Here is a 25,237-nt window from a genome sequence, read left to right as displayed (position 1 = left end):
AACTGTTTTATTTCATCGTGTCTTGCAGTAAATTCTGTAAGCCAATTATGAGATGTGAGGAAAATCCTCTTAAATCTGCTCCTTTCATTAGCTCAGTTGATTTTTTCCCCCCTCAAGTATTATTAATTCCTATCCTCATCCAGTTCCCTTTATGTCAATGATGGAAACCTGCATCAGAAAACCTAGAACCTTTCGCCTAGAAAGGTATAAGAACAGAGATACTTGGGAAAAAAGCTCTTTTTTAATTTGGTTCTTAAATTCTACTTCAAAAACTCAGAAACTTGTTCTTGCTCAATCATTGTCATAAAGTTTCTAATATTTTGCCAAAGATAACTGAAGTTGAGTAATTATCAAGGGCCACCTTGGTTTTATATTTCACTATAAAAAGCACATCTTTCTAGGTCAGGGGTGTCAAACTCAAGACCCGCAGGCTGGATCCTGACTGTGGGGTGCTTAGATCTGGCCTGCAGGGCTGTCCTGGAAACAGTGAAGGACTGGCCCATGGTGCCTCTGCCAGCAAAAACGGAGCTAGTGAGGGCTGTGCGCGGTCCTCCCAAGCTCTGTTTTCGCTGGCAGTGGGTTGCAGGAGGCCATCCCAGCCAAAAACGGAGCTTGCAAGGGCCGCAAGCGGCCCTCCTGAGATCTGTTTTCACTGGCAGAGGGTTGCAGGAGGCTGTCCCAGGCAAAAACTGAAACCAGGAGCCTGTTTTTGCTGGCAGAGCTGGCCATGCCCACCTTAGCCACGCCTACACCCCCACCCCCACCCCTGAGGTCAAACACAACCCTGATGCAGCCCTCAATGAATCAAGTTTGACACCCTGTTCTAGCTAGATCTAAGAATGGACAGATACCGTATTTATACTATTTGTAAGTTTTATATTGGAATGACAATCTCTGGTTTGCATCAAAGACACTAACATCAGATATACTTCTCAAATAATGTCTGATCAGCATAATTTTTGTAAAGGTAGTAGGTAGAGCAGCATGCTGTTATTTCTCCTTTATCTTTCAAATACATGTTCCCATAAAAGGTTATGCCATCGTTGAGGAATTGCTATTAAGTAAATTATGTTTTCTATCTCATTTTGATAAGAGGCAATATGCTTGCTATACTTAACCAATCAGAAATTCTAGACAATATGTGTATGTGTAAGAGGAAGATGGTTTTGGCAGGAAGCTCTGTATTGTATCAATTGTATTTTAAACTATTAGGCTAATGAAAACTTCACTATTTATATGATCTGATATATCATTGTTGTTTTTTAGGCTAGTGGACTACCGGCAGCTTGATGACAGCGAGGGATACTGATAGCATGGGATTCTTCATGGTTGCCTTGCTTACTGGATGCTAATTCAGAATGCCGACCACAACAGTAAATTTGAAGTGCTCCTTTTGTTTGTATTTGGCCCAGAGAAGACTTCTGATTGCCATGCCAATCCTCTTCTTTCTTGCCTTGCGACACCCAGTTAATTGAAGCTTGAGAGAAGTGTTACTGATTGTTGGTTCCCGTCAAATCAAAAGTTGTATCCTTCATCGCAAGAAGATGAAATTTCCATTCTATTGGCTTTTTGTCAAACAGACACAATAATATTTCTTTCTGGAAATCCTGGGATACAAACTGTTTTGGGTATGGCTACTGATCCCACGTGATAGAGGTGTGTGGCACCAACCTTGGGACTCATGACTGGGTATACAATGTTGCGGAATGGGGGAGTAGGGAATGGAGGCCAACCTTGGATGCTACGATGGTCCAGTCGGATTCGACTCACTTGGCTTAGCTTCACATTATTCATTATCCTGGTCTTCTTTCCACTCATTGCCCATTACTACTTAACCACCATAGATGATGTAGATGATGCTGGCAAGCGCATCTTTGGTCCCCGCATAGGTAACGAACTTTGTGAGGTGAAGCATGTTGAGGATTTATGTCGAATTCGAGAGTCAGTGAGTGAAGAGCTGCTCCAGTTGGAAGCTAAGCGGCAGGAGTTAAATAGTGAGATTGCCAAGCTGAATCTCAAGATTGAAGCCTGCAAGAAAAGCATTGAGAATGCGAAGCAGGATCTTCTGCAACTAAAGAATGTTATCAGTCAAACAGAGCATTCATATAAAGAGTTGATGGCTCAGAACCAGCCCAAGCTTTCACTGCCGATTCGGCTGCTACCAGACAAAGATGACTCTAGTTTTCCCATGCCAAAATCCAACAGAAACTGCCGGCTGCATAATTGCTTTGACTATTCACGTTGTCCACTAACCTCTGGTTTTCCAGTATACGTCTACAACAGTGACCAGTTTAGTTTTGGGAGCTCATTGGATCCTTTAATTAAGCAAGCCTTTGAATCCACTGTCAGAACTAACATATATGTTACTGAAAATGCAAACATTGCCTGTCTCTACATTGTCCTAGTAGGGGAAATGCAGGAACCTGTAATGTCTAAACCTACTGAATTAGAACAACAGTTGCACGCTCTGCCATATTGGAGGACAGATGGACGTAACCATCTCATTATTAATTTATCCAGGAAGTCAGAAACTCAAAACTTCCTTTATAATGTCAGTACTGGGAGGGCCATGATTGCCCAATCCACCTTTTATGATGTACAGTATCGTCCAGGTTTTGACATTGTAGTATCTCCTCTGGTCCATGCCATGTCTGAACCCAACTTCCTAGAGATCCCACCCCAGGTGCCAGTAAAGAGAAAATACTTATTCAGTTTCCAAGGGGAGAAGGTTGAATCTCTCCGATCCAGCTTACAAGAAGTACGATCATTTGAGGAAGAAATCGAAGGAAATGCACCAGCAGATTATGATGATAGGATCATTACCACATTAAAGGCTGTTCAAGACAGCAAATTGGACTTTGTCTTGGTGGAATTTACGTGTAAGAATCAGCCAAAGGCAAGTTTGCCCACTGAGTGGGCTCTTTGTGGAGAAAGGGAAGACAGACTACAGCTACTGAAATTATCTACTTTTGCACTGATAATCACCCCGGGTGATACCCATCTTATGATCTCTGCTGGCTGTGCAATGAGACTGTTTGAGGCTCTAGAAGTTGGGGCTATTCCAGTCATCCTTGGAGAGCAAGTCCAACTGCCTTATCATGATGTAATTCGGTGGAATGAGGCAGCCTTAATTATACCAAAGCCACGTATTACAGAAGTGCACTTCCTTCTGAGGAGCATTTCCGACAATGACCTCTTGGCCATGAGGAGGCAGGGCCGTTTCTTATGGGAAACCTACTTTTCCACTTCAGACACTGTTTTTAGCACGGTCTTGGCTGTCATAAGGACACGAATCCAAATTCCAGCTGTTCCCATTCGAGAGGAAATGGCGGTGGAGATCCCTCACCGTTCTGGCAAAGCTGCTGGCACAGATCCCAATATGGCGGACAATGGGGATTTAGATTTGGGGCCAGTAGAAACTGAACCACCTTACTCATCTCCTAAATATTTACGCAATTTTACTCTCACAGCAATGGATATTTACAGAAATTGGAACTCAGCTCCTGGTCCCTTCCACCTCTTTCCTCATACACCTTTTGATCCTGTGCTACCATCAGAAGCCAAGTTTTTAGGGTCAGGCACTGGATTTCGACCTATTGGTGGTGGAGCTGGTGGCTCTGGGAAGGAATTCCAAGCTTCATTGGGTGGCAATGTTCCCAGGGAGCAGTTTACAGTAGTCATGTTAACCTATGAGCGAGAGGAAGTCTTAATGAACTCCTTAGAGAGACTCAATGGTCTCCCTTACTTAAATAAAGTTGTAGTGGTCTGGAATTCCCCCAAACTTCCATCAGAAGATCTCCTTTGGCCAGACATTGGTGTTCCAATTGTGGTAAGTCAAATTCAGATATTTCCTTTTTTTATTCCTACGAGAAAACTCAAGTTACTATTTAAATAAAATGTTAGTCTTCAGTTGTGCCATAAGATGTTCTCAGTTTGCATGTATTTTTTTCCAGATTTTAGAGCAAAGAAAAACATGAGATCCAGAAATTGTCCAGGACATTCAGTAAAAAATATGAGATTTGTGTTTTATATATATATATGTAAATGTGGCATATATATATAAAATTGTATATGCTAAAATACAAAAAAGGAAAAAAAAAAAGGAAAACTCTAAAAACAACCCAAAATAAAAGCATCCCAATGTTTGCATAAAACACATAATATTATGAAGTGATACACCTTTTGAATAACCAAATGGTCATATAGCTCCTTGAGTTTCCCATTACATCTTTATCAGGCCTTATTATTAAAATTAAAATTAAAATTATCATACATCTGACATTTTTAAGAATAATGTATTTAAAGTTTGGTAAAATATTTCAACACTAGATTATAATTTCTTGTGCAGTATCACTGAGGTATTCATGATGTAAGTATGTTTTATGGATTCTTGGTTCAAGAAATCGAGACTGTAGATGAATCCAAGGTGCAAGGAATGGGAAAGAGCAGTAGCCGGTTTGCAGGAAAAAAATGAAGTCATGACCATATGCCCACAGGGCTTTGATTGGTCCTGAGCAGAGATTACTTGCTCTGTTCCTTTTAGCATGAGTTCACTCATTGGTTAGCTTTTTACCTTCGCCAAGTTCAAGATTGTTTCTCTTGGAATATCACAATCAAGGACGACAGTTTTCAATGCTGTACAACAATTGTGTTCCTATTATCCACTATAAAAATTAAAGATTGCAATAATATTAGAAGCAGTTTTCCCTAGTATGTTGCTTGCAGTAAGGCAATGCAAAAACAAATGGTTTTTTTTTTCCAATTACCAAACAGAAATATATGTTATTATATGGGTCTGCCAATTTAAGAGAATATATGTAGTTCAAGGTTGAAAGGAGGGGTCTTTGGTGCTCTCTGAGTTCCCCAAGCTCAGAGACCACCAGGAAACCCCCCCCCCCTCAGGTATGGGTATGTTTAACATTTCCAAAGGTGCAAAAGATGTAGAATCTAAACTCCCAGCATTTGAGATGTATTTTGGGTGTAGATCCAAGATGATCTGCTGCAGCAGTTAGAGCTGAATTGGGAATTCATACCATTAATGCACTATCCAAAATTAGAGCATACAACTACTGGTGCAAAGTCAATGAAATGGAGACTGATAAGACTCCCCAAGTTACGTCTACTAGAGCAAATAAAATTACGATCACAAGTCTCCTGGATCATCAAACCAACAAATTTTATAGGAAGCTATGGCCTTCCTGTCTCTTGCATAACAGGAGAACAATTCAAAGAAAGAGATGCCCTAAAGAATTAAGGATATAGAAGCACAAAATGATATAGCTATCCTTAGTAAGGTGGGTAACCTGAAATGGCTGAGCAAATATAAATGTACTTTTCAAGTAGACAGATATTTGAAGTTACAACTGCCAAAACTTCTTAGGGAGATATTTACGCGAGCGAGATTCGAACAGCTTGACACAATGATCAGAAATGGGGGATTCCATTCTGTACCCTACAATGAGAATCTCTGCATTTATGGAGCGGCAGAGGTAGAAGACTTGGCTCACATCCTATTTGATTGTTCCTTGTATAAGGGGGTGAGAGACCGGTACCTTGGCCCATATACCAAACAAATGTCCTATTGGGATCCCCATATAAAAACAACTTATTTTATGTGAGGCCAGAATCTGAAAATAACATTTAACACAGCACAGTACTTAAAATGGTTTGGTTGAGATCTGCATATGTTGGACTGATTGGGGTAGATTGTAAGGGTGACACCAAAATATAATTTTATGTCATTTTATTCTATTTTATATCTTTGTGTATTAAATTAGATTGTATACTATCCTATAACTATTGTATTTTACCTTACTCTTATTTTAAATTGCTTGTATAAGATGTTATTGGTGATATGTGTTTAAATCTTGTGCTTTGATATGGTGTATAGGCTAATCAATAAAGCTATCATATCTTAGAATCTAAACAAATAGGGGAAAAGATGTGTCAAAGTAAAAGTTGCAAACTTAATGGTAGATAGCCAATTTGAATTTTAGAGTTTACATTAAAGCAATGCTGCTTTTAAAGGCCTAGAATATTATTTTAAAATACAATTTTACGCGTGCTAGTGGGGAATGCTATTAGGCATTGCAAAACTAGGATATTCTGATTGTTTTTCCATCCATTGGAGCAGGATGGCCCCCTTTAAACTTCTCTGATATTGTGCTGAGGCCTGCAAATGTATTTCGCTCCATAATCTGAGCTTCCCTGTAGATGATGGGTCTTGTATTATGCTTGCTATTTCCTAACTAGCATCATTGTAGCATTGCATCTACTTGAATTGTGATAGAAATCATCAATTTTGGGTGTGAAGGAATGAATAGACTTTATGGAAGAGGCTCAGTAGAAGAAAGTTAATAATATTCTGTCTTTCTGGGATGATGGTATGTTTGTTGCTTTGAATTCAAACACACGCACAGTGTGTATGTGTGTGTGCATGAAAGAGAGAGTGTGTAAAAACCCAATGATAGAATAGCAATTTATTATGTTGTCATCTAGGACCTTGACATTGGGTTAAATGAAATTAATATTCCATCTTGCAGTTTCTAGCGAATGAATCATGCTGTTCAATTGTGACAGCAGTGAATGAAACACTTTTTTTCTGAGAGCAATAATATAAAACACTTATATCTCACTGCAAATGGGCATTTATATTAGGGTTGGCGAATATTTCCAGCAACACTAATATACAGTAAATGGTGACCATTAATTGGCTACTTAGTCAGAAGTGGACAATCTGTTGCCCGCATGCATAGCCGTTTCCCTCCCCCAGGCAAGCCTCAAGTATTTGATGACAAACTGATAATAATGCCTTGCTTTTTATGTGCTGCAAATGGCAATGTGTTACTGTATTAGCAGACCTATTTTGCAATTAACCCCAATAAAACCAAAAGGGTTAAGAAAAAGGGCTTAAAGGCTTTTCAGTGAAATCAACACATCATCAAAACTGCCTCCCAGTGGAATGTGGGTACAAAAAGAAGTGTAACCCCAGGCTAAAAAAAAAAGTTGTCTGAAGATCTATAATCTTCACTGATAGCAGCGCTGGTTAATCTAATAAAGGAAATGAGGCAGGTGCAAAAATTATTTGTATCTTGGACACTTACAGAATACATAAAGCCTTTTCCTTGCTTAATCTATGGCTGAATTCACCATTGCATCTTTAGATTAGAAGACACTTTTAAGGTGCTTTGTTTGTTGACCTGGAATCATGTACTTTGTATTTAGGGCTGTGAGTACATTGCAATCTAATGCTGTTTAGAATATAGTACTGGCTATAGGCTGGACGCGGTGGCTCAGTGGCTAAGACGCTAAACTTGTTGATCAGAAGGTGGGCAGTTCAAATCTCTAGCCTAACAGAGTGAGCTCCCGTTACTTGTCCCAGCTTCTGCCAACCTAGCAGTTCGAAACCATGTAAAAATGCAAGTAGAAAAATAGGGACCACCATTGGTGGGAAGGTAACAGCAGTCCTTGCGCCTTTGGCGTTTAATCATGCTGGCGATATAACCACGGAGACATCTTCGGATAGCGCTGGCTCTTCGGCTTTGAAACGGAGATGAGCACCGTCCCCTAGAGTCGGGAACGACTAGCACATATGTGCGAGGGGAGCCTTTACCTTTACCTATAGACTATATCCTGGAAACACATAAATGTGTGATAGAGATTAGTGAGACCTTGGCAATCAAACTTGTGTAATTGTGTTTGCAGGAGTTCTGATGATAAACTGCTTCATAGCCCAAGCTCACTTCATAGTTCAGTGCTCCCATAGTGTTGATCTACCTTATAAAAACATTTCTAAAATATACAATAATACAATACAATAGTAGAGTTGGAAGGGACCTTGGAGGTCTTCTAGTCCAACCCCCTGCCTAGGCAGGAAACCCTATACTGTTTCAGATAAATGGCTATCCAACATATTTCCAACAACAGAGTAGTTTTATTTGCATGACAAAATGAGAGAAAAATTAGCAAACCATGTTAATTTAGTGGGTAGTGGGTAGTCTGAACTCAGCCAGCGTGATTATTACATGGTTTGTTGTATCTGAAAATTGGATTGAAGAAATCATGCAACAGCGTGTTCTGCAAATACAGACCTGAAGTGGATCAGAAACTTTATTTGAAATGTAGCAAAATAAACCTGCATTCTTTAATATTCATCTCCCACCATTTTTCTTGGTTTCCTGGACCTTTTCCCAGCCAAATACTTTCCAATTAAAGCTTGTGGTGCCCCTCTGATACATCCATACTGTCCTTCAGTCAGGTAGGGAATTCTTGAGAGTTTAAATCCACACTTCTTAAAGTTGTCAAGGCTGAAAACACAGCTCTAGGCAGAATAGGAAATCTTTTGTATTCTTTTTTCTGAGTAGGGACTGTATTGGTAAATCTGAAATGGTTAGTGGTTGGGGTTTTTTGGAGGGTGGTATCCAAGAAGTTAACCCTAAATTAGCAATTTCGCAGTCAAAATAAATATTTGTTTGAATGCCCTCCATAGAGCCTATGTGACATAGTAGTTAAAGCATTGCATTAGGATTAAGCAGAGCCAGTTTCATATCTTCCTTAACCATGGGAGCTCACTGGGTGATTTTATTCCCATCCCTCTGTCTCAACCCAAATTACCGCCCCCTAGAGTCGGGAACGACTACCACATACATGCGAGGGGAACCTTTACCTTTACCTTACAATTTTAAAGGAGTGAAAGATAAGTTAACTTATAACAAGACATAAACCAATCAATCAATCCATCACATAAATAACAGAAATAAAAGATAATACATGCCAATATACATGAAAACAAACCAAATGCACTTTAAATAGAATAAATTATCTCGATATATCCGCCTTTCCTCACTGGGAACTGATGCCTTTTCTTTTATAAACCCTCTAGAAAAGAACTGATCTGCTATACTTTTGCCCCCCATCTATTTCCCACCCACTCCAAACTTTACACAAATTCCATCCACTCCCCCAAATTAATGGCATCTTTCTAAGGTGGGGAAAACAATTGTACCATATTATGGGTGAGTTTGCCGAGTGGATAGTGGTGAACTGAGGACCATCCATTGATTTCATTTAAAAGCTGAAATTTTGAGAATATACTGATTCACAACCCCAGCCTTTCTTAGGCAGCACAGTACAGATTACAAATTCTATATATGCTACAAGTGAATATAAACCACAGATTTGGCACAGATTTTCATTTTCAATTGTTTGAAACAGTTTATTTGTACTTGCAGCTCTGTTTATACTTGCAGTCATTGACTCCGAATGCTTTAGCAGGAAAGCATTCCAGGTGTCTGAATCCCCATGGGGTTTTAAAACCTGATAGCTGAAAGAAACCAAGGAATGGAACATTCCCCTTTCTCTAATAGGGGTTGTGATGTGTTTTTGTTTCTTTATTTGGCATGACTTTGTTGCAAGCTATTTAGCAAAAGGTGTGAGTTAAGAAAGCAAAGTTTTTCTCTAATTAAAAATGGAAGGGGTGGGGTGAACTGGCATCATTTAAAAATTGTTTTCCTATTAACGCTAAAATCATTTCAAGCATCATGAGCCTGCCAGGTGCAGAACAGTGATAATGCCACCATGACAAAGTGATTACCGATCAAAGCACCTAAAGCAAGTGGCTAATGAACTCCAACAAATTACAGGGTAGTGATATGGAATGCCTTCTGCATTTTGAAGTAGGAGCAACTGCTAAAGTCATAGCAACCAGTAGGCTGAAGCCACCAATTGGAGGAGAGCCAGTAGTAATGGAATGAATTGAATGCTAAGTTTGCATGCAGGAAATTCAGGATGGATTGAAATCCTTCCTATAATGCCTGAAGAGACAGGGGTGGAAAGTCTGGTTAATCAGCATAGCAAGTAGAATTTCGCTCTTTTGAACTTCTTCCAGTTGAATAAAAACAATTTTCTCCCTTGTTAGAGGAAGCCTGGATTAGTTTAGGATAATATAAATTGGGGAGAAAATTATTTTAGGAGATGGGCGGGACAGAATAGAATAGAATAGAATAACAGAGTTGGAAGGGGCCTTGGAGGTCTTCTAGTCCAACCCCCTGCTTAGGCAGGAAATCCTACACCACTTCAGACAAATGGTTATCCAACATCATCTTAAAAACTTCCATTGTTGGAGCAGTCACAACTTCTGGAGGCAAGTTGTTCCACTGATTTAATTGCTCTGTCTGGGAATTTCTCCTTAGTTCTAAGTTGCTTCTCTCCTTGATTCGTTTCCACCCGTTGCTTCTTGAAATGAAGAGTACCATGATGAAAAATGATTGAAGATTGGGAAAGGAGAAGAAGATGAGAGAAGTAAAGGCTATAGTTGAGATGGGAATCTGATTACAGTAGTCAAAAGAGTAGATGAATGGTTATGGAAGAAGGACTTGGTGGGAGTTGGCAATCTACATATTAAATCCTGTGAGGAATATAGCATCATTCATCATGTAGCATCACTCATCATGTAGCAACATTCATCATGATTATAGGCAAAAATGAGTGAGCATGACTGAGTTCAACATAATTTTGTTACAGGCTGCATAAAGAAGCTCATCTTTAGACAATCCTGCCTTGTACCCTACACAGTTTGAGGATGTAAAGGGGCATATTTCCTATTTTATTAACGTTCCCACCTGACCATGATACTGCTTTTTCTTTGCTCCAGTTTGATTCCAGTTATGAAAGCTTGGAAGAAATTTGCACATTGGACTTGTTAGATGAGAAGACCATATTTTCTGAAAAAATGTCTTCTTTTAAAAAGGAAAAAATAAAGAGCTACCTTATTCCCATTCTTGAAGTACATCTCCATGTAGAAAAACATACAGTACTTATTTTGGAAATAGCAGTGATGACACAGCTTTGAAGCAGATGATGAGAAATAGCTGCACAATCGTCATATTAGCAGTTAAATATTTCCTATGTGTATCAGGAAATCAGGGATAAATCTTCAGATATAATAAAATCTCCTTTGACAAATAGCTTTCCCTTGTTACAAAAATAAGAGTACATTGGATAAGGAGAATACCATCTTTCCACTATCAGTTCAGTCAATGGAAATTTAAGAAAGAGTTACCAAATTTTGTTTGATTGCAATCACTGTAAGTGGCTTTAACCTGTGAATGTATTTGCTAACGGGCGTTAGAATAATTTCTCTCTCTCTCTTTTTAGAATATATCATATTGCTTAATTTTGTTCTTTATTTCTGTTGGCTAGCCTGTAGCCTGGGAATTCATTTTTGATTTCCCATCCAAATATTAACTAGTTCTGACCATACTTACCGCATTGTTTGGAGTATAAGACGCACCAGAATATGAGATGCACCAAGATTTTGAAGAGGCAAATTAAAAAAAAACATTACACTCTGCAGACCTCCCAAAACCGGCTCATTTTTCATGAAAACGGGCCCATTTTTTTGTCAAAAAAAGGGCATGCGTAGCCTTTAGGAGGCTTAGAGTGCTCCTGGGGGCTGGGGGTGCCAAAATGAGCAACAAATGGCCTATTTTCTGCTCATTTCTGCCATCCCCAGTTCCCAGGAGCACTCTGGAAACTTTCTAAAGGCTATGCATGGCTATTTTGGTGAAGGGGCGGGTTTTCAGGAGGCCAAAAATGCTGTATTCAGTGTATAAGACGCACCCAGATTTTCACCATCTTTTTTGAGGGAAAAAGGTGTGTCTTATACCCTGAAAAATACGGTAGGTTTTTTTAAAAGATCCTGCAAGATGAGCTAGCTACTGCTACCTGATGTGTCTGTCTGTCTGTCTGTCTGTTTGTCTATCTAATCTATCTATCTATCTATCATCTACAATATGAAAGTAGTATTTGAGCTCTTGATGGCACATATATCAAAGTGTTCTGCCCAATTTTACCCTCACTAAAAAGGCTACCCATGATCTCAGTGGATGAGTCAGGAATTGGATATATGTCTCCCTGTTCCAAATTGATATTTTATCTACTGTGTGATACTGGTTTTGATATTAAATGCATTTCCCAACATTTCCAACTGGACAGATAAATTGGTCCAGCCAATAATACAAATTGAGGCTATACATAATCCAGTAGCCCTGGATTCTCTTTTTCTCTTGTTTTCTTCTCTATATGTCTAGTTATATGCATTGATGTATGTGTATTGAATGGTAGCAGCAATATGAAAGGCTGGTGAGTTGGGTCTGGTGGTAACAGCTTCACTGATAAGAATAAGCTGCTGAAAGCGAGTTTTAAAGAAAGGTGAGTGCTACTTATATACAATACAATACAATAGCAGAGTTGGAAGGGACCTTGGAGATCTTCTAGTCCAATCCCCTGCCTAGACAGGAAACTCTATACCATTCCAGACAAATGGCTATCCAACATCTTCTTAAAGACTTCTAGTGTTTGGGCATTCACAACTTCTGGAGGCAAGCTGTTTCACTGATTAATTGTTCTAATGGTCAGGAAGTTTCTCCTCAGTTCTAAGTTGCTTCTCTCCTTGATTAGTATTTTGATAATCTGAGTGAGAATTTTAAATGTATGGAAGTAGCAGAGGAGCATGGTCTGTCATTTAAAGCAAGGATTTAAAAAATGCATGTTACAAATTGCCTTTTGTTTTCAAAACATCCTTCTGCCAGTTAATGGGGTTTCCTTTCATTTAGTTCATTTAACTGAGCAGTAATGTAAAAAAATGCAAAAAGGAGTAATGTAAAAATGTTTTAAAAGTAAACAGTTGTTTTAATCTTGTTAAAAACGTTAAAAATAAAATATGTATTTATAATAATATTTTAATAATAAAAATAAAAGGTCAGTTAGTCATGCTTCATAAGTCCTCTTTAGAGTACTGCTTTGCAGTCCCACATAAAGTATTGACCCTGTGCTGTACCTGTAGGGAGCTCTAATAAGCACATGGTTCTGATATTTTCCACACTCCTCTCAGGGTTAAGGGTTAACGGTCATGAGGATCCAGGGCTATCTTTTTTGCCAAGAAATAGGGTTTTGTATTTAAGAAAACTTAGGACAGACTGGGATCAGAAATCATCTAGTACCCTGTTTCCCCAAAAATAAGACCTCCCCAGATAATAAGCCCAATTTGGTTTTTGAGCTCATGCGCTAAAATAAGCCCTCCCCCCAAAATAAGCCCCCCCCTAAAATATTTAATACACAGCCGGTCCCTGCCATTTCCTGGGGAGAGGGGGAACATGCCCCACATGGGCATGGACCTGCCATTCACGCAGAATGGCCTTGCAGAGGCTATTCCCGCAAACCCTAGCTACCGTGCCCCTTCTCTTAGTGGCAGCTGCAAAAAAAGCCTGACAAGAGTGTGCCAGAAACAGAGACAGAACTTCCAGCCCTCTCTGGATCAGATGATCCGTGGGCTGCGGGCCTCCTGCACTTCAAAAATAATAAGACCTCGAAAATAAGGCCAAGCGCTTATTTCGGGGGTCAAAAGAAAGTAAGATCCTGTCTTGTTTTCAGGGAAATACGGTAGTCACCTTTTCATTTGTTTTATTACATCATTCCTTCAAGTACCACATAGTTATTGAACAGTCTTGACCAATACTTTGAAGAGCATAGCCACGTCACGTGCACCTTCTTTAGAAAAGTTGCATGGATCTGCTATTATTATTATTATTATTATTATTATTATTATTATTATTATTATTATTATTATTATTATTATTTATTCACATTTCTAAACCGCCCCCTCTCCCAAAAAGGGACTCGGGGCTAGTAAAGCATATGGTTAAAGGTTTACCCCCACACTCATTAATAATACTTTGTGTGGGAAGTTAATAAAAATAATTTGCCCTTCACATTTTTGTGTAAAACTCAGCAAATGTTTGCAGTGAATTTATACATAAATACCTGCTTTATAGATATAACCTCCATTATTCCTTACCCAAGTTCCCACGGAAAAAGGACTTGTGCTTTTTAAAGACATAACTTTGAGGGTAGATGTTGCCCTTCCTAAAGGTTAACTCAGCCTTCCAAGGTCAGTAAAATGAGGACCCAGATTGTTGGGGGCAATATGCTGACTCTGCAAACTTTTTAGGGAATGCTGTAAAGCACTATGAAGTGGTATATAAGACTATTACTATTGCTATTCCCACTAGAGTTTTACCAAGTGCTACTTTTTATGTTGTAATTAATGGAGACTGTTAATTTCAGGAGAAAATTAGTATGTGTACACTACTAAGATGGAGCTAACATTGTCCCTGGAGGCATTAGGTTCTTGGTAGAAGCAGATTTTGTATTCTTGCAAACTAAAGCAGCTTACCAATACTACATAAACTGAGCGCATGAGTGCATCTCAGCCAGCAGTATCTAAGCTTGGATACTAAGCTGCATTGGATAGTATGTCTATGGAGATTAAGGTTTAAGGTTTATTAAATTTATAGACCGCCCCCTCTCCCCGTAGGGACACGGGGCGGTGTACAGACCGTTCATGTTCAGGACAACAAAACATAACATAAGACATCAAACAAAACAACGCATACATACCGTCTGTGTATAAAACCCAAAACCAATTTAAATAATTAAAAACAATTCTAAAACCAGTTTAAAACCCCAATTTAAAATTTAAAAAGCCATCCAGGAAGAGATGTTCCCTGTAAATACAATTACAATTTCAATTAGGCCAGGCCGGCTAATCGAAACAGGTGGGTCTTGAGTTTCTTGCGGAAGGAGCGGAGATCCGAGGTGGTTCTAATATCGGGGGGGAGGTCGTTCCAGAGGGTTGGGCCCATCACAGAGAAGGCCCTATTCCTAGGCACCGCCCGCCGGCACTGTTTAGCGGAAGGTACCCGGAGGAGACCCTCTCTGTGAGAGCGGATTGGTCGCAGGGATGTATGGGGTAGAATGCGATCCCGCAGGTAACTAGGTCCCGAGCCATGGAGCGCTTTGAAGATGACAATCAACACCTTGAAACGCACCCGAAAAGCCACAGGCAGCCAGTGCAGCTCACGCAGGAAAGGTGTTACATGGGAGTACCTAGTACTCCCCATAATAACCTGCGCGGCTGCATTCTGAACCAGCTGGAGCTTTCGGGTGCATCTCAAGGGGAGCCCCATGTAGAGAGCGTTACAGTAATCAAGATGGGAAGTCACCAGGGCATGAGTGACTGTGCAAAGGGCGTCCCGCTCTAGTAAGGGGCGCAATTGGCGCACCAGGCGAGCCTGGTGGAACGCCCCCCTAGCCACGGCCGTCACATGATCATCTAGCGACAGCCGGGAATCTAGGAGGATGCCCAAATTGCGTGCCCTATCCACCGGGGGCAGTTGTTCCCCCCCCGATGGCCAGAGATGGAACACATTGGCTAAAGCGAGGCGCCGGCAGCCACAGCCACTCCATCTTGGAAGGGTTGAGCTTGAGTCTGTTGTCACCCATCCAGACCCGCACGGCTTCCAGACACCGGGACCTCGACGCCTTCGTTGGGGTGGTTCGGGGTAGAGATGTACAACTGACTGTCATCTGCATACAGATGGCACTCAACCCCGAATCTTCGAATGATCTCGCCCAGCGGTTTCATGTATGTGTTGAACAGGAGAGGTGAGAGGACCGACCCCTGTGGCACTCCACACGTGAGCAGCCTCAGGGTGGACCTCTGCTCCCCCGCCAACACACATTGCGTCCGACCGGAGAGGAAGGAGGAGAACCACCGCAAAACGGTGCCCCTCACCCCCATCCCCTCCAGTCGACGGAATAGGATACCATGGTCGATGGTATCGAAAGCCACTGAGAGATCTAACAGGACTAGGATGGAGGAACAACCCCCATCCTTCGCCCTCCAGAGATCATCCACCAACGCGACCAAAGCTGTCTCCGTGCTGTGACCGGGTCGGAAACCGGACTGGCGCGGGTCTAGATAAGTAATTTCCTCCAGGTGTCGATGGAACTGCTGCGCCACCACACTCTCAACAACCTTCGCTAAAAAGGGAAGGTTGGAGACAGGACGATAATTGGCTAGCTCTACTGGGTCCAGGGAAGGCCTCTTAAGTAGGGGCCTCACCACCACCTCTTTCAAGGCGGTTGGTAGGAACCCCTCCCCCAGCGAGGCGTTCACCAGCCCCAGGAGCCAGTCTCGTGTAACCTCCCAGGCTGCCAGTACAAGCCAGGAGGGACACGGGTCCAATAAACATGTGGTGGCCCGCAGTCGCCCGCGTAGCCTGTCCATATCCTCGGCGGCAACAGAGTCAAACTCCTCCCAGAGTGGTACCTCAAGACTCGCCTCCGGTGTCTCCCCACGATCACTGAGGGGGACCCATTCGCTCCGGATCTGAGCGATTTTGTCCTGCAGATATTCCCCAAATTCCTCTGCCCTCCCCTGCAAAGGGGCTTCCCGCGACCTCTGTGAAAGGAGGGAGCGGGTCACCCGAAACAGGGCGGCAGGGCGGTTTTCTGCGGACGCAATAAGGGTGGCATAGTATCGACGTTTAGACACCCTTAGTGCCACAAGGTAGGTCCGTAAATGGGCTCTTACCTGTGTTCGGTCAGATTCGGCACAAGAGAATCTCCATCTGCTCTCTAGGCGTCTCTTGTGGCGCTTCATCACCCTCAGCTCCTCGGTCAACCAAGGGGCCAGGGTGGTTCGCTGCCACCGGAGAGGCCGCAAGGGCGCCACCCGGTCCAAGGCCCCGGCCACCGCACTGTTCCAGTTGGATGATTGTCAGTCATCCAAGTCATGGTGATCCCAAAGGGGCTTTTTTTCAAGAGGCAACTGGACTTCATTGTTTTTCTTTGAAGATGTTTCGCTTCTCATCCAAGAAGCTTCTTCAGCTCTGACTGGATGGTGGGGAATAGAAGGATTTACCATGTTTCCCTTATATTCTTATTTTCTTTTGATCCCTGAAATAAGCGCTTGGCCTTATTTTCGGGGAGGTCTTATTATTTTTGAGGTGCAGGAGGCGGCGAGCATGGTCACCTCATGGCTGCTGCCCTGTTGCAATATTTTTGGGGAGGGCTTATTTTTTTGGGGGGGGGACTTATTTTAGCGCATGTGCTCAAAAACCGGATTGGGTTTATTATCCGGGAAGGTCTTATTTTCAGGGTAACAGAGTATATTCCTTAAAAGACAGCTGGTCATTTGCATTCTTTTAGAGAGTCATAGAGGCCTCTTGGAAGTTTATCTGTGTCCTCAGGATCACTGGAGTAGCGCAAATGGATTGGAGCCTTCTTGGAACTGCTGAAAGGACTGTATTGTAGACTGGAGATAGATGATATTGTATCCCTCCCCCTCTGAACAGCCCTCTCTCAACACAGGGGAAGGGATACGACACCGTCTATCTCCAGTCTACAATACAGTCCTTTGAGCAGTTCCAAGAAGGCTCCACATCGGGGGTAAAATTCAGAAGGTTCAGCAGAACTTTGAGTAGTTCAGAGAACCAGCAAATGCCACCTCTGGCTGGGCTCATAGTGGGATGGGAATTGAGATTTTGCAGTATCCTTCCCCTGCCACGCCCACCAATCCACCCCCACAGAACCGGTAGTAAAAAAAATTTGAATTTCACCACTGCTCCACATCCATTTGCACTACTCAGGTCTTCAAAGGAAAACAAGAAAGCCCAGTTGCCTCTTGACAAAAGCATCAGATAGTATATCAATGGGAGACCATCAAAGAATGCAAGGGCTGCAAATGGTTTGAATATATGCCATGAAATAATTTTCAATTTCTAGTGACCACACATTTTTCTCCATGATGATGTCTTTAACCTGGTCTTTCAGCATCTCCAATCATGCACCCATCAACATCGTAACTCAGCCCATCCACTTTACTGCTGTACTCACCAGCTGCTTGCACGGCCCAGTTCCAAATAGACTGTGGCCCAGTACCAAGCCATGATCCTTGGGGTTGGGCACCCCTGAACTACAGTACTCCCATCTTCTCAACGTTTTGTTTTTGCTCTATAGAACTGGATGAGAGCTATTAAAAATAGAGTCACCTCCTGTATGCAAAGCAGACGTGCAGTTTATGAAATATCTAGATATTAGATATTTCATTGATATCACAGTACAATAAATTTGGGGGTTTTATGCAAAAATTGAATATATACAGATGAATGCATAAAATAATAAGTGTTCCTCTTGAATTGTTGTACGTGAAATTCAGATTAATTTTTTCTTTCTATGGAGACCTGCAGCTTGAACTCAAATAAAAATGTTGTCCCTATAAAAGAAAGTCAGTCTACCAGTTCTTATTAATCCCTGTGGCCATGAATATTCAATTTTCTTGCTGTGAGTCATGCATTTTAAAACATTTTAGAGTTTTGGATAGTCTGGTGCGAGTGCTCCAGGGCAATATGGAGCACAGCATTTCTTTCATTGTTGTGCTATAAATTACTTTTGTCATCTACCACTGGAATATATTATTGCTTTCCTTGTAGATCTCAGGGGCATACTTGTTTGTGTGGTGTGAATGCCTGTATGCAAATCTGCATCCTATTATGCAAATACTCTGAAGGTGGTGAGATGCCTTGTGGATATTAAGTAGTGAGATCTACAATTTATATGTGTTCAACCTTGCAGGTAAGTAGAAATATTCCTGAGTTGCTAAGAAACACCATTGAAAATATCATCAGTTATTTATCACAAGAGCAGTGGAGTGATGAAGTTACATCATCATTTTTTGTACTGGTGGAATTCATTGCCATATGAAGTTTTGGTAACCATAAACTGACACAAATGCGTTTTGTTTTATATTTATTGCTATTTTAATTTGTTATTCACTGCTCGGAGTTGATTTCTGATTGGGCAACCATTTAAAATGAGTTACGCAACAAATTAACAAAAGCTGTCTGATTTCTTGGTGCAGCTTTGAAACTTATCCTTCTCCCTGTTTGCCAGATAATGTCTATTATTTACAGTCCTCCTGTGCCCAAGGTGCTTTGCAAACACACTCTCTTCATGTCTGTTAGAAGTAAAGTACCTGGTCTGGAATGGCACAGTTGAGCATTTGGTTTAGGACAATTCTGGCATAAATAAAAATTCCTATTTATACAGCATATTTTTTGCTTGCTGAAGGACAAATGACCTATTACTCTGAAGCTTATATGTGCATATTTGTACGTGTGAAGTTGTACTTATAGCATACACAAACGTGGTCCCTAAAACTGTGGTTTGCTTCCACCACAGTTCTTTCCTAAATATACTACAAAGCTTTGGTGCCAAAACACTCAAAATAAATGGCTTAATTTTTTTTGCTGTTGTTCAGATTAATGTGATCAGCCTAAAACTGGATTCAAATTATCAAGGTAATGCTACTCTCTCCACAAATATAAAAACTGGGGGAAACCTTGAAAATTATGTCTTAGTAAAGTGCGTGTAAGTGTGTGGGTATGTGTGTGCAGTGTGTGAGAGGAGGAAATGTTCCCAGGTTGAAAGGTGGTCTGCTTATTTCATTATTGATCACTTTAGCTTTGAGAAAATGTTGAAAACAAAATTATTTTGAGCTTGTAATCTCAGTTGTTGGATGCAATTTTTGTGACATGTGGATGGGAACAGTCCACACTCCATTTACTCCTCTTGATCAGACATGATGCTCAAGACAGAGAGGAAAATAAAATTATTTACATGTTTTTTTCTGTTTTAAAATGCTCCATAATGGTGGCAAGATACAGTGCCTTTTTTACATAGGCTGTTTGTTAGGAGTGAAAATGGATGACTGGAGAAATTATCTGCCTTGTTTCTTTGAAGATGATGTTCAGCATAGCTTCATCTCTCATCCACCTATGTTATTTGAGGCAAAAGGAAATAGCTTCCTACACTTTCTTTTTCTTTTATGCCTCCCAAAAACACATATTAAACACTGATTTAAAGTATCTTGGTAAATACTGCTGCGTTTGCGTCATTTGAAATTTTTACTCTGCAGCTAACTCCATAATTTTTTCTGGGAAGATTGGAGTGCTGACAGAAGCTTTCTTCATCTTTTATTTTTTCAGGTCCATTTCAAAGAAATTTCTTTTATGGATGTGAAGTTTGTAGCATTTTAAATAGGAACAGATTCTGAAAGAGCTTTTCTGTTTGAGCAAGCTGGTTCCTCCTGTTGTTTGAAGGCTTTTAAACTGTTTGTTGCATTTACTGTAGGTGTTAACTATACTCAATCTGGGAATTCAGCAAACCTGAATTATTAACACTGTTGCTGAAATTTCTTAGACAAATAGCATAGCCTATCTGAAAGAAACACACTTTTTTTTCCTTCTTCAGTCTTCAGAATTTTTCATAGTATTTCCATTTGCAGAGAAGGAAGATTATGCTTTTACATAGTGTTCTATTAAAAATACAGAACAGGTGCAACTACACTTTCTTCATTGTGGTCTCTATAATTCACACATACAAGTTTTGCACCTGTGTAGATCCCATTTGAAATCTTGTAGCATTTGCAGAGTTCTTGGCAGGAGGCCTTCCACCACCAGCATTCAAAACTGCGGGGATGAACCGTTAGGAATTGGAGCATCAAGTTCACCACCAGTTGACAATGCAATTCCTGAGATGGCCCATGATATTATGATATTCACATACTACCTTTCCACTCCATGCTTCTTGCCTTCAACCACTTAACCACCATGGTTTCTCAACTAATTATGATCATCATTTTCAGTAATGATTCTCTAACAGATGGTTTTACATTTCATTGCTTTCATACTTCTAGGACATGTCTGTTCTTCAGGATGTCTCTCCAGGGCAGTCCTATTTGACCTTCCCCACTACTAGGAATTAAATAGGCATCTAAACATCTTTGAAATGCCCTAAATTCTGGAGAATCTCCATCATTTCCACTATCATAAGTTTTAGAATAATTTGTAAGAAAGGAATTACTGTGTCATTGATTCTGCCTTGGTTCTTTCAGCTTTTCTATTCTGTTGCCAAAGCTTGTTGACTAGGCACCTGGCTACCTCAAAAATGACTATTAGTTTAGTAAATAAATTTGCTAAATGGCACAATCAATGTGTTGGCCTAAAAGTTCAGCAGCCATCCCAATCCTTGGAGTAAAGAACTTTCATCTACCACCATGATGGCGAACCTATGGCATGTGTGCCACAGGTGGCATGCGAAGCCATTTTTCAGAGCACTTGAATCGTTGCCCTGTCAGCTCCAGCGTGCATGTGCATGCTGGCCAGCTGATATTCGACCGTTTTTCACCCTCTGGAGCAGTGGTGGGTTCCGGATCCCATGGCAACCAGTACGCTGCAACGGGGCAGGGTGTACACCACGTGCACGTGTGCAGCATGCACATACGTACTTACCACCTGTGACGCTCCAGTTGCTCGGCGGAGTGTTGCGCAGGTGCCATACGCTCCGTGCGCATGCGCGAAAACCTCGATCGGCTCAAATACAGGTAAGGAGGGCGGGCGGGCCCTCTGGAGCACCATACCAGAACGGTACCTGGTGCTCCCAGCAGGCACCGGTATGCCTGTACCCGGGCGTACCGGTCGTATCCCACCACTGCTCCGAAGGTTTCCCTGAAGCCTCCGGAGGAAGAAAACAGCCCAACTGGCAACCCGGAAGTCGGAAAACAGGCCATTTCTGGTCTCTGGAGGGCCTCCAGGGGGCCAGGGGAGGCCGTATTTGCCCTCCCTGGGCTCCAAGAAAGCCATGCGCAAGGGGCATGGCATGGGGGGCATTAACCTATGGGGTGGGCATCCAAGGCGAAAAAGATTCACCATCACTGATCTACTGGTTATGGCAGACATACCACTGTGGTCCAACTCTTGCAGAAGAAGAAAAGAGGGATGAAATCAGCTATTATATGGCAGTCTATTGCTACAAAGAGAATAGTTTTAGAGTAAAAAAGAAAGAGTGCCAAATCTTAGAAAAATATTCTGTCCCTAATTCTCTTTCAGTGGGGAAGGATGTCCGATCCTAACAAAAAGCAAGATTCTCAGGGGTGGATGGGTAAGGAGGTTGCACAGTGAGTGACAGCTTCTTCTGGGGCTCTTTTCCATAAAGCCCCTAATCAGGCATGCATGGTAAAATTCCCCATTCATTCAAAAAACATTTCAAATAATCACATTTGGGTTGGTTTTTTTAATCTTATAATTGGAATTTTATTTCTTTACTCATGGCTGTATATATATATACATGAATTCACATTGTGTATATGTACCTTTTGTTTGTTTTTACCACTTACCGTATTTTTCGGAATATAAGACGCAACTTTTTCTCTCAAAACAGAGGGTGAAAATCTGGGTGCGTCTTAATTGAATACAGCATTTTTAGCCTCCCAAAACCCCGCCCCTTCACCAAAATGCCGTGCATAGCCTTTAGGAAGCTTCCAGAGTGCTCCTGGGGGCTGGGGAGGGCAAAAATGAGTAAAAAACGGGCCGGTTTTTGCTCGTTTTTGCCCTCTCCCAGCCCCCAGGAGCACTGTATAAGCCTCCTAAAGGCTGTGCATTCCTTTTGTTTTGACAAAAACAGGCCCATTTTTGGAAGGTCTGCAGAGTGCAAAAACTTTTTTAAAAAATTTGCCTCTTCAAAATCTTGGTGCGTCTTATACTCCGGTGCATCTTATACTCCAAAAATATGGTAGTTTTAATCTTAAATCCTCAGCATTCAATCAGTATTGCCCTTTTATAGTATATACCTTAATGGTCTTGTTTTATTTTGGTGAGCTCTCTGAATTAGGTTACTCAGAACTATACATTTCCACCCAGATGCAAAAGGTTTTGGGCACAAAAGCTTAATATTCTAGTCCAAAACTACATGACATTTTTTGATTTGGAAGTGAAAAAAATATGGGGTTCCCAATTTTGCTATTTCTTAGAGCAAGTTTGAATTTTCTTTCTTTTGGCGCTGTTGAGCTATTGCACTAGATATATTTAAATCTGCTGGAAGTGGTACCTGTTTAATATGCCCAGCTGTAGTTTAACAAGATACACACATGCCAAAAGTTTTCTGTGAGAATTGTGTTTCATTAGCTATCCAGTAGAAATCCTGTTTGAAGTTGAATTATCAAAAGAGTGTAGATAATCATATATTCAATTGTACCCTCCAACCTGTCATATTATTCCCTTTTGGGATAGGCAAACATGATGATGATGATTTATTGATTATCCAAGAGTTCATATCAGGATACAAAACAGGTAGATAAAATTGGGCAAAGCATATTAAAAGAAAAAAATTAGTAAACCAATGCAATTAAAAAGGCAAGTGATAAAAAGAGGAAGAAATATAGCTAAAACCAGTTTCACCATAAATAGTGACTTTTGCAGTCCATTCTGTCTTGAGCTAATCGAAGCTTTCACGTGATACATGTTAATAGAACAGAGAAAGTATAGACTAATCTTAGTTACTTCTATGCTACATGCACATTCCCTACTAATAATAAATATTCTACTGGTTATTTTAGGCATATTTGGGCGAATAAGTCACAAGTATAACCAAAGCCCAGATTAACTCCAAGCATACTCATGATATTCTATGCAAAGTGAGATCTGTAATCTAGAGATTGTCCTGCAAGTTACTCTTGCCTGCTTCCCACTAATTAGGAGGTGTGTTCTTTGTAGCATCTTCTGTATCTTAGAACAGCTGAGTTTGAACAACTTTGAACATTGAAGTGTTGTGGAGTATAAGGATCAAACTGCTACGGTATTTTCATGAACAAATCTCAACCCAGTCTCCTTTCAAGAACCATTACATTACTATTACAGCTCTATTCTATTTCTAATGGACATTTTTAATTTAGGAGTTTTATTTTTAATATATAATGCTTCTTATGTGTTGCTACAATTTTGGAGTCGCTGGCATTGGCCAGAATCAGCTCATTGAAAGAAACTTGGCAGTGAGCAACAACAGATGGAGTTGCTGAATTGAAAATACTGTGTATAATTGATAAGATGCAACCAAATGAAATCGTCCTGAATTCTTTAAGTCATTTAATGAGAGGACTTTACTTTTTCAATGGGGCCTTAATAAGGAGGTGAAGAGGTGATAAGACACTTGAGCACAGATACCAGTTTTGACCTGATCCTGTTTTAACGATCTGTAAATGGTTATAAATATATAGCCACATATTTTCTGCCACCTTGCATCAAGAAGATTGAGGGAAGTGAGGGAAGAGTGATAAGAATGAGCTAGGTTCATTGATGATAAATACATATATTCAGAAGATTGGTTTCATTAAATGGAAGTAAGTGATGCACAGTGGGGTATGAGATTGAGAATATGACAGGTTTTTGAAATTGAAACCTCTTGACCTTGGAAGAACTATTTGATCTGTCCAAGTGACCAGAAGTGGGTCTGACCTTTAAAAAGGCCATTTTGAGGATAAAATGTTTTGATTTTGAAGCATGTTGCCTACTTTTATGAGAACTAAATTGATAAGTAAGTTGATGAATGTGAAAAGAATTAACCCATTTGACCCAGGGATAAAAAAAACCCCACTATATGACAAAATGAAGGAGTTAAAACAACTTTTACATGGAATTATATCTTATCTTCATGTGTGATGATTTATGATAGCCATGGATGGCCAACTAAGGCTCTTAAGTTATAGCCTGGCATGAATAAGACGTAACATGGTAGGGTCATTTTGTGTAAGAGAGGAGTTACAGGTGGTTATCACAGCAAATGATTGCATACTGAAGAAGGCATGAGGAAAGACAATGAGAAATAGCCATTGTTCTTTCTTCTTTGTTTTTCCATTTTGTTCCTGCCATAAGTGTTGTTGGTTATCTTGGCCTTGCTGCTTCCCTAAGCCATCACCTCTCCCATTTTTCCTCTTCCTGCTCTCCTCAGGAAAGTGTTCTAACCATCACACCATAAAGTAGAGTCCTATAGTACATCTATGAGCCCTTGTGCCCACTTTTCAGTTTCTTTTTAGTTGTCCATATGCCTTCAACAAAAGTGTGCATAATCAAAGCTATGGTTTTCCTAGTTGCAATGTATGGCTGTGAAAGTTGGACCATAAGAAAGGCTGACTGCCAAAGAATTGAGGCCTTTCAACTATGGTGCTGGAGAAGACTCCTGAGAGTCCTTGGACTGCAAGGCAATCCAACCGGTCAGTCCTAGAGGAGATCAATCCTGACTGCTCTTTAGAAGGCCAAATCCTGAAGATGAAACTCAAATACTTTGGCCACCTAAATGAGAAAGAAGGACTCACTGGAGAAGAGCTTAATACTGGGAAAGATTGAGGGCAAAAGAAGAGGATGACAGAGAATGAGGTGGCTGGCTGCAGTCACCAAAGCAGTAGGTGTGAGCTTAAACAGACTCCAGAGGATGGTAGAGGACAGGAAGGCCCGGAGGAATGTTGCCCATGGGGTCGCGATGGATCAGACATGACTTCGCAACT

General features: G+C 40.9%; 1 protein-coding gene across 2 annotated transcripts in view; it reads left to right on the top strand.

Moving 5' to 3' along the window:
- EXTL3 (exostosin like glycosyltransferase 3) overlaps window positions 1-25,237 on the top strand; it is a 154,020-nt gene that overhangs the window by 112,546 nt on the left and 16,237 nt on the right. For both annotated transcript variants that reach the window (XM_081943778.1, XM_081943779.1), the window contains one exon: window positions 1,267-3,829. In XM_081943778.1, the coding sequence (XP_081799904.1) occupies window positions 1,682-3,829 (2,148 nt within the window). In that variant the 5' untranslated portion in view covers window positions 1,267-1,681. The remainder of the gene's footprint in view (window positions 1-1,266; window positions 3,830-25,237) is intronic.

The sequence above is a fragment of the Natrix helvetica genome, assembly GCF_964273705.1.
Source record: "Natrix helvetica genome assembly, chromosome: 2".
Lineage (NCBI taxonomy): Eukaryota > Metazoa > Chordata > Lepidosauria > Squamata > Natricidae > Natrix > Natrix helvetica.
Note: the sequence above shows the minus strand (reverse complement) of the source record. Positions and strands in the feature narration are given on the sequence as shown.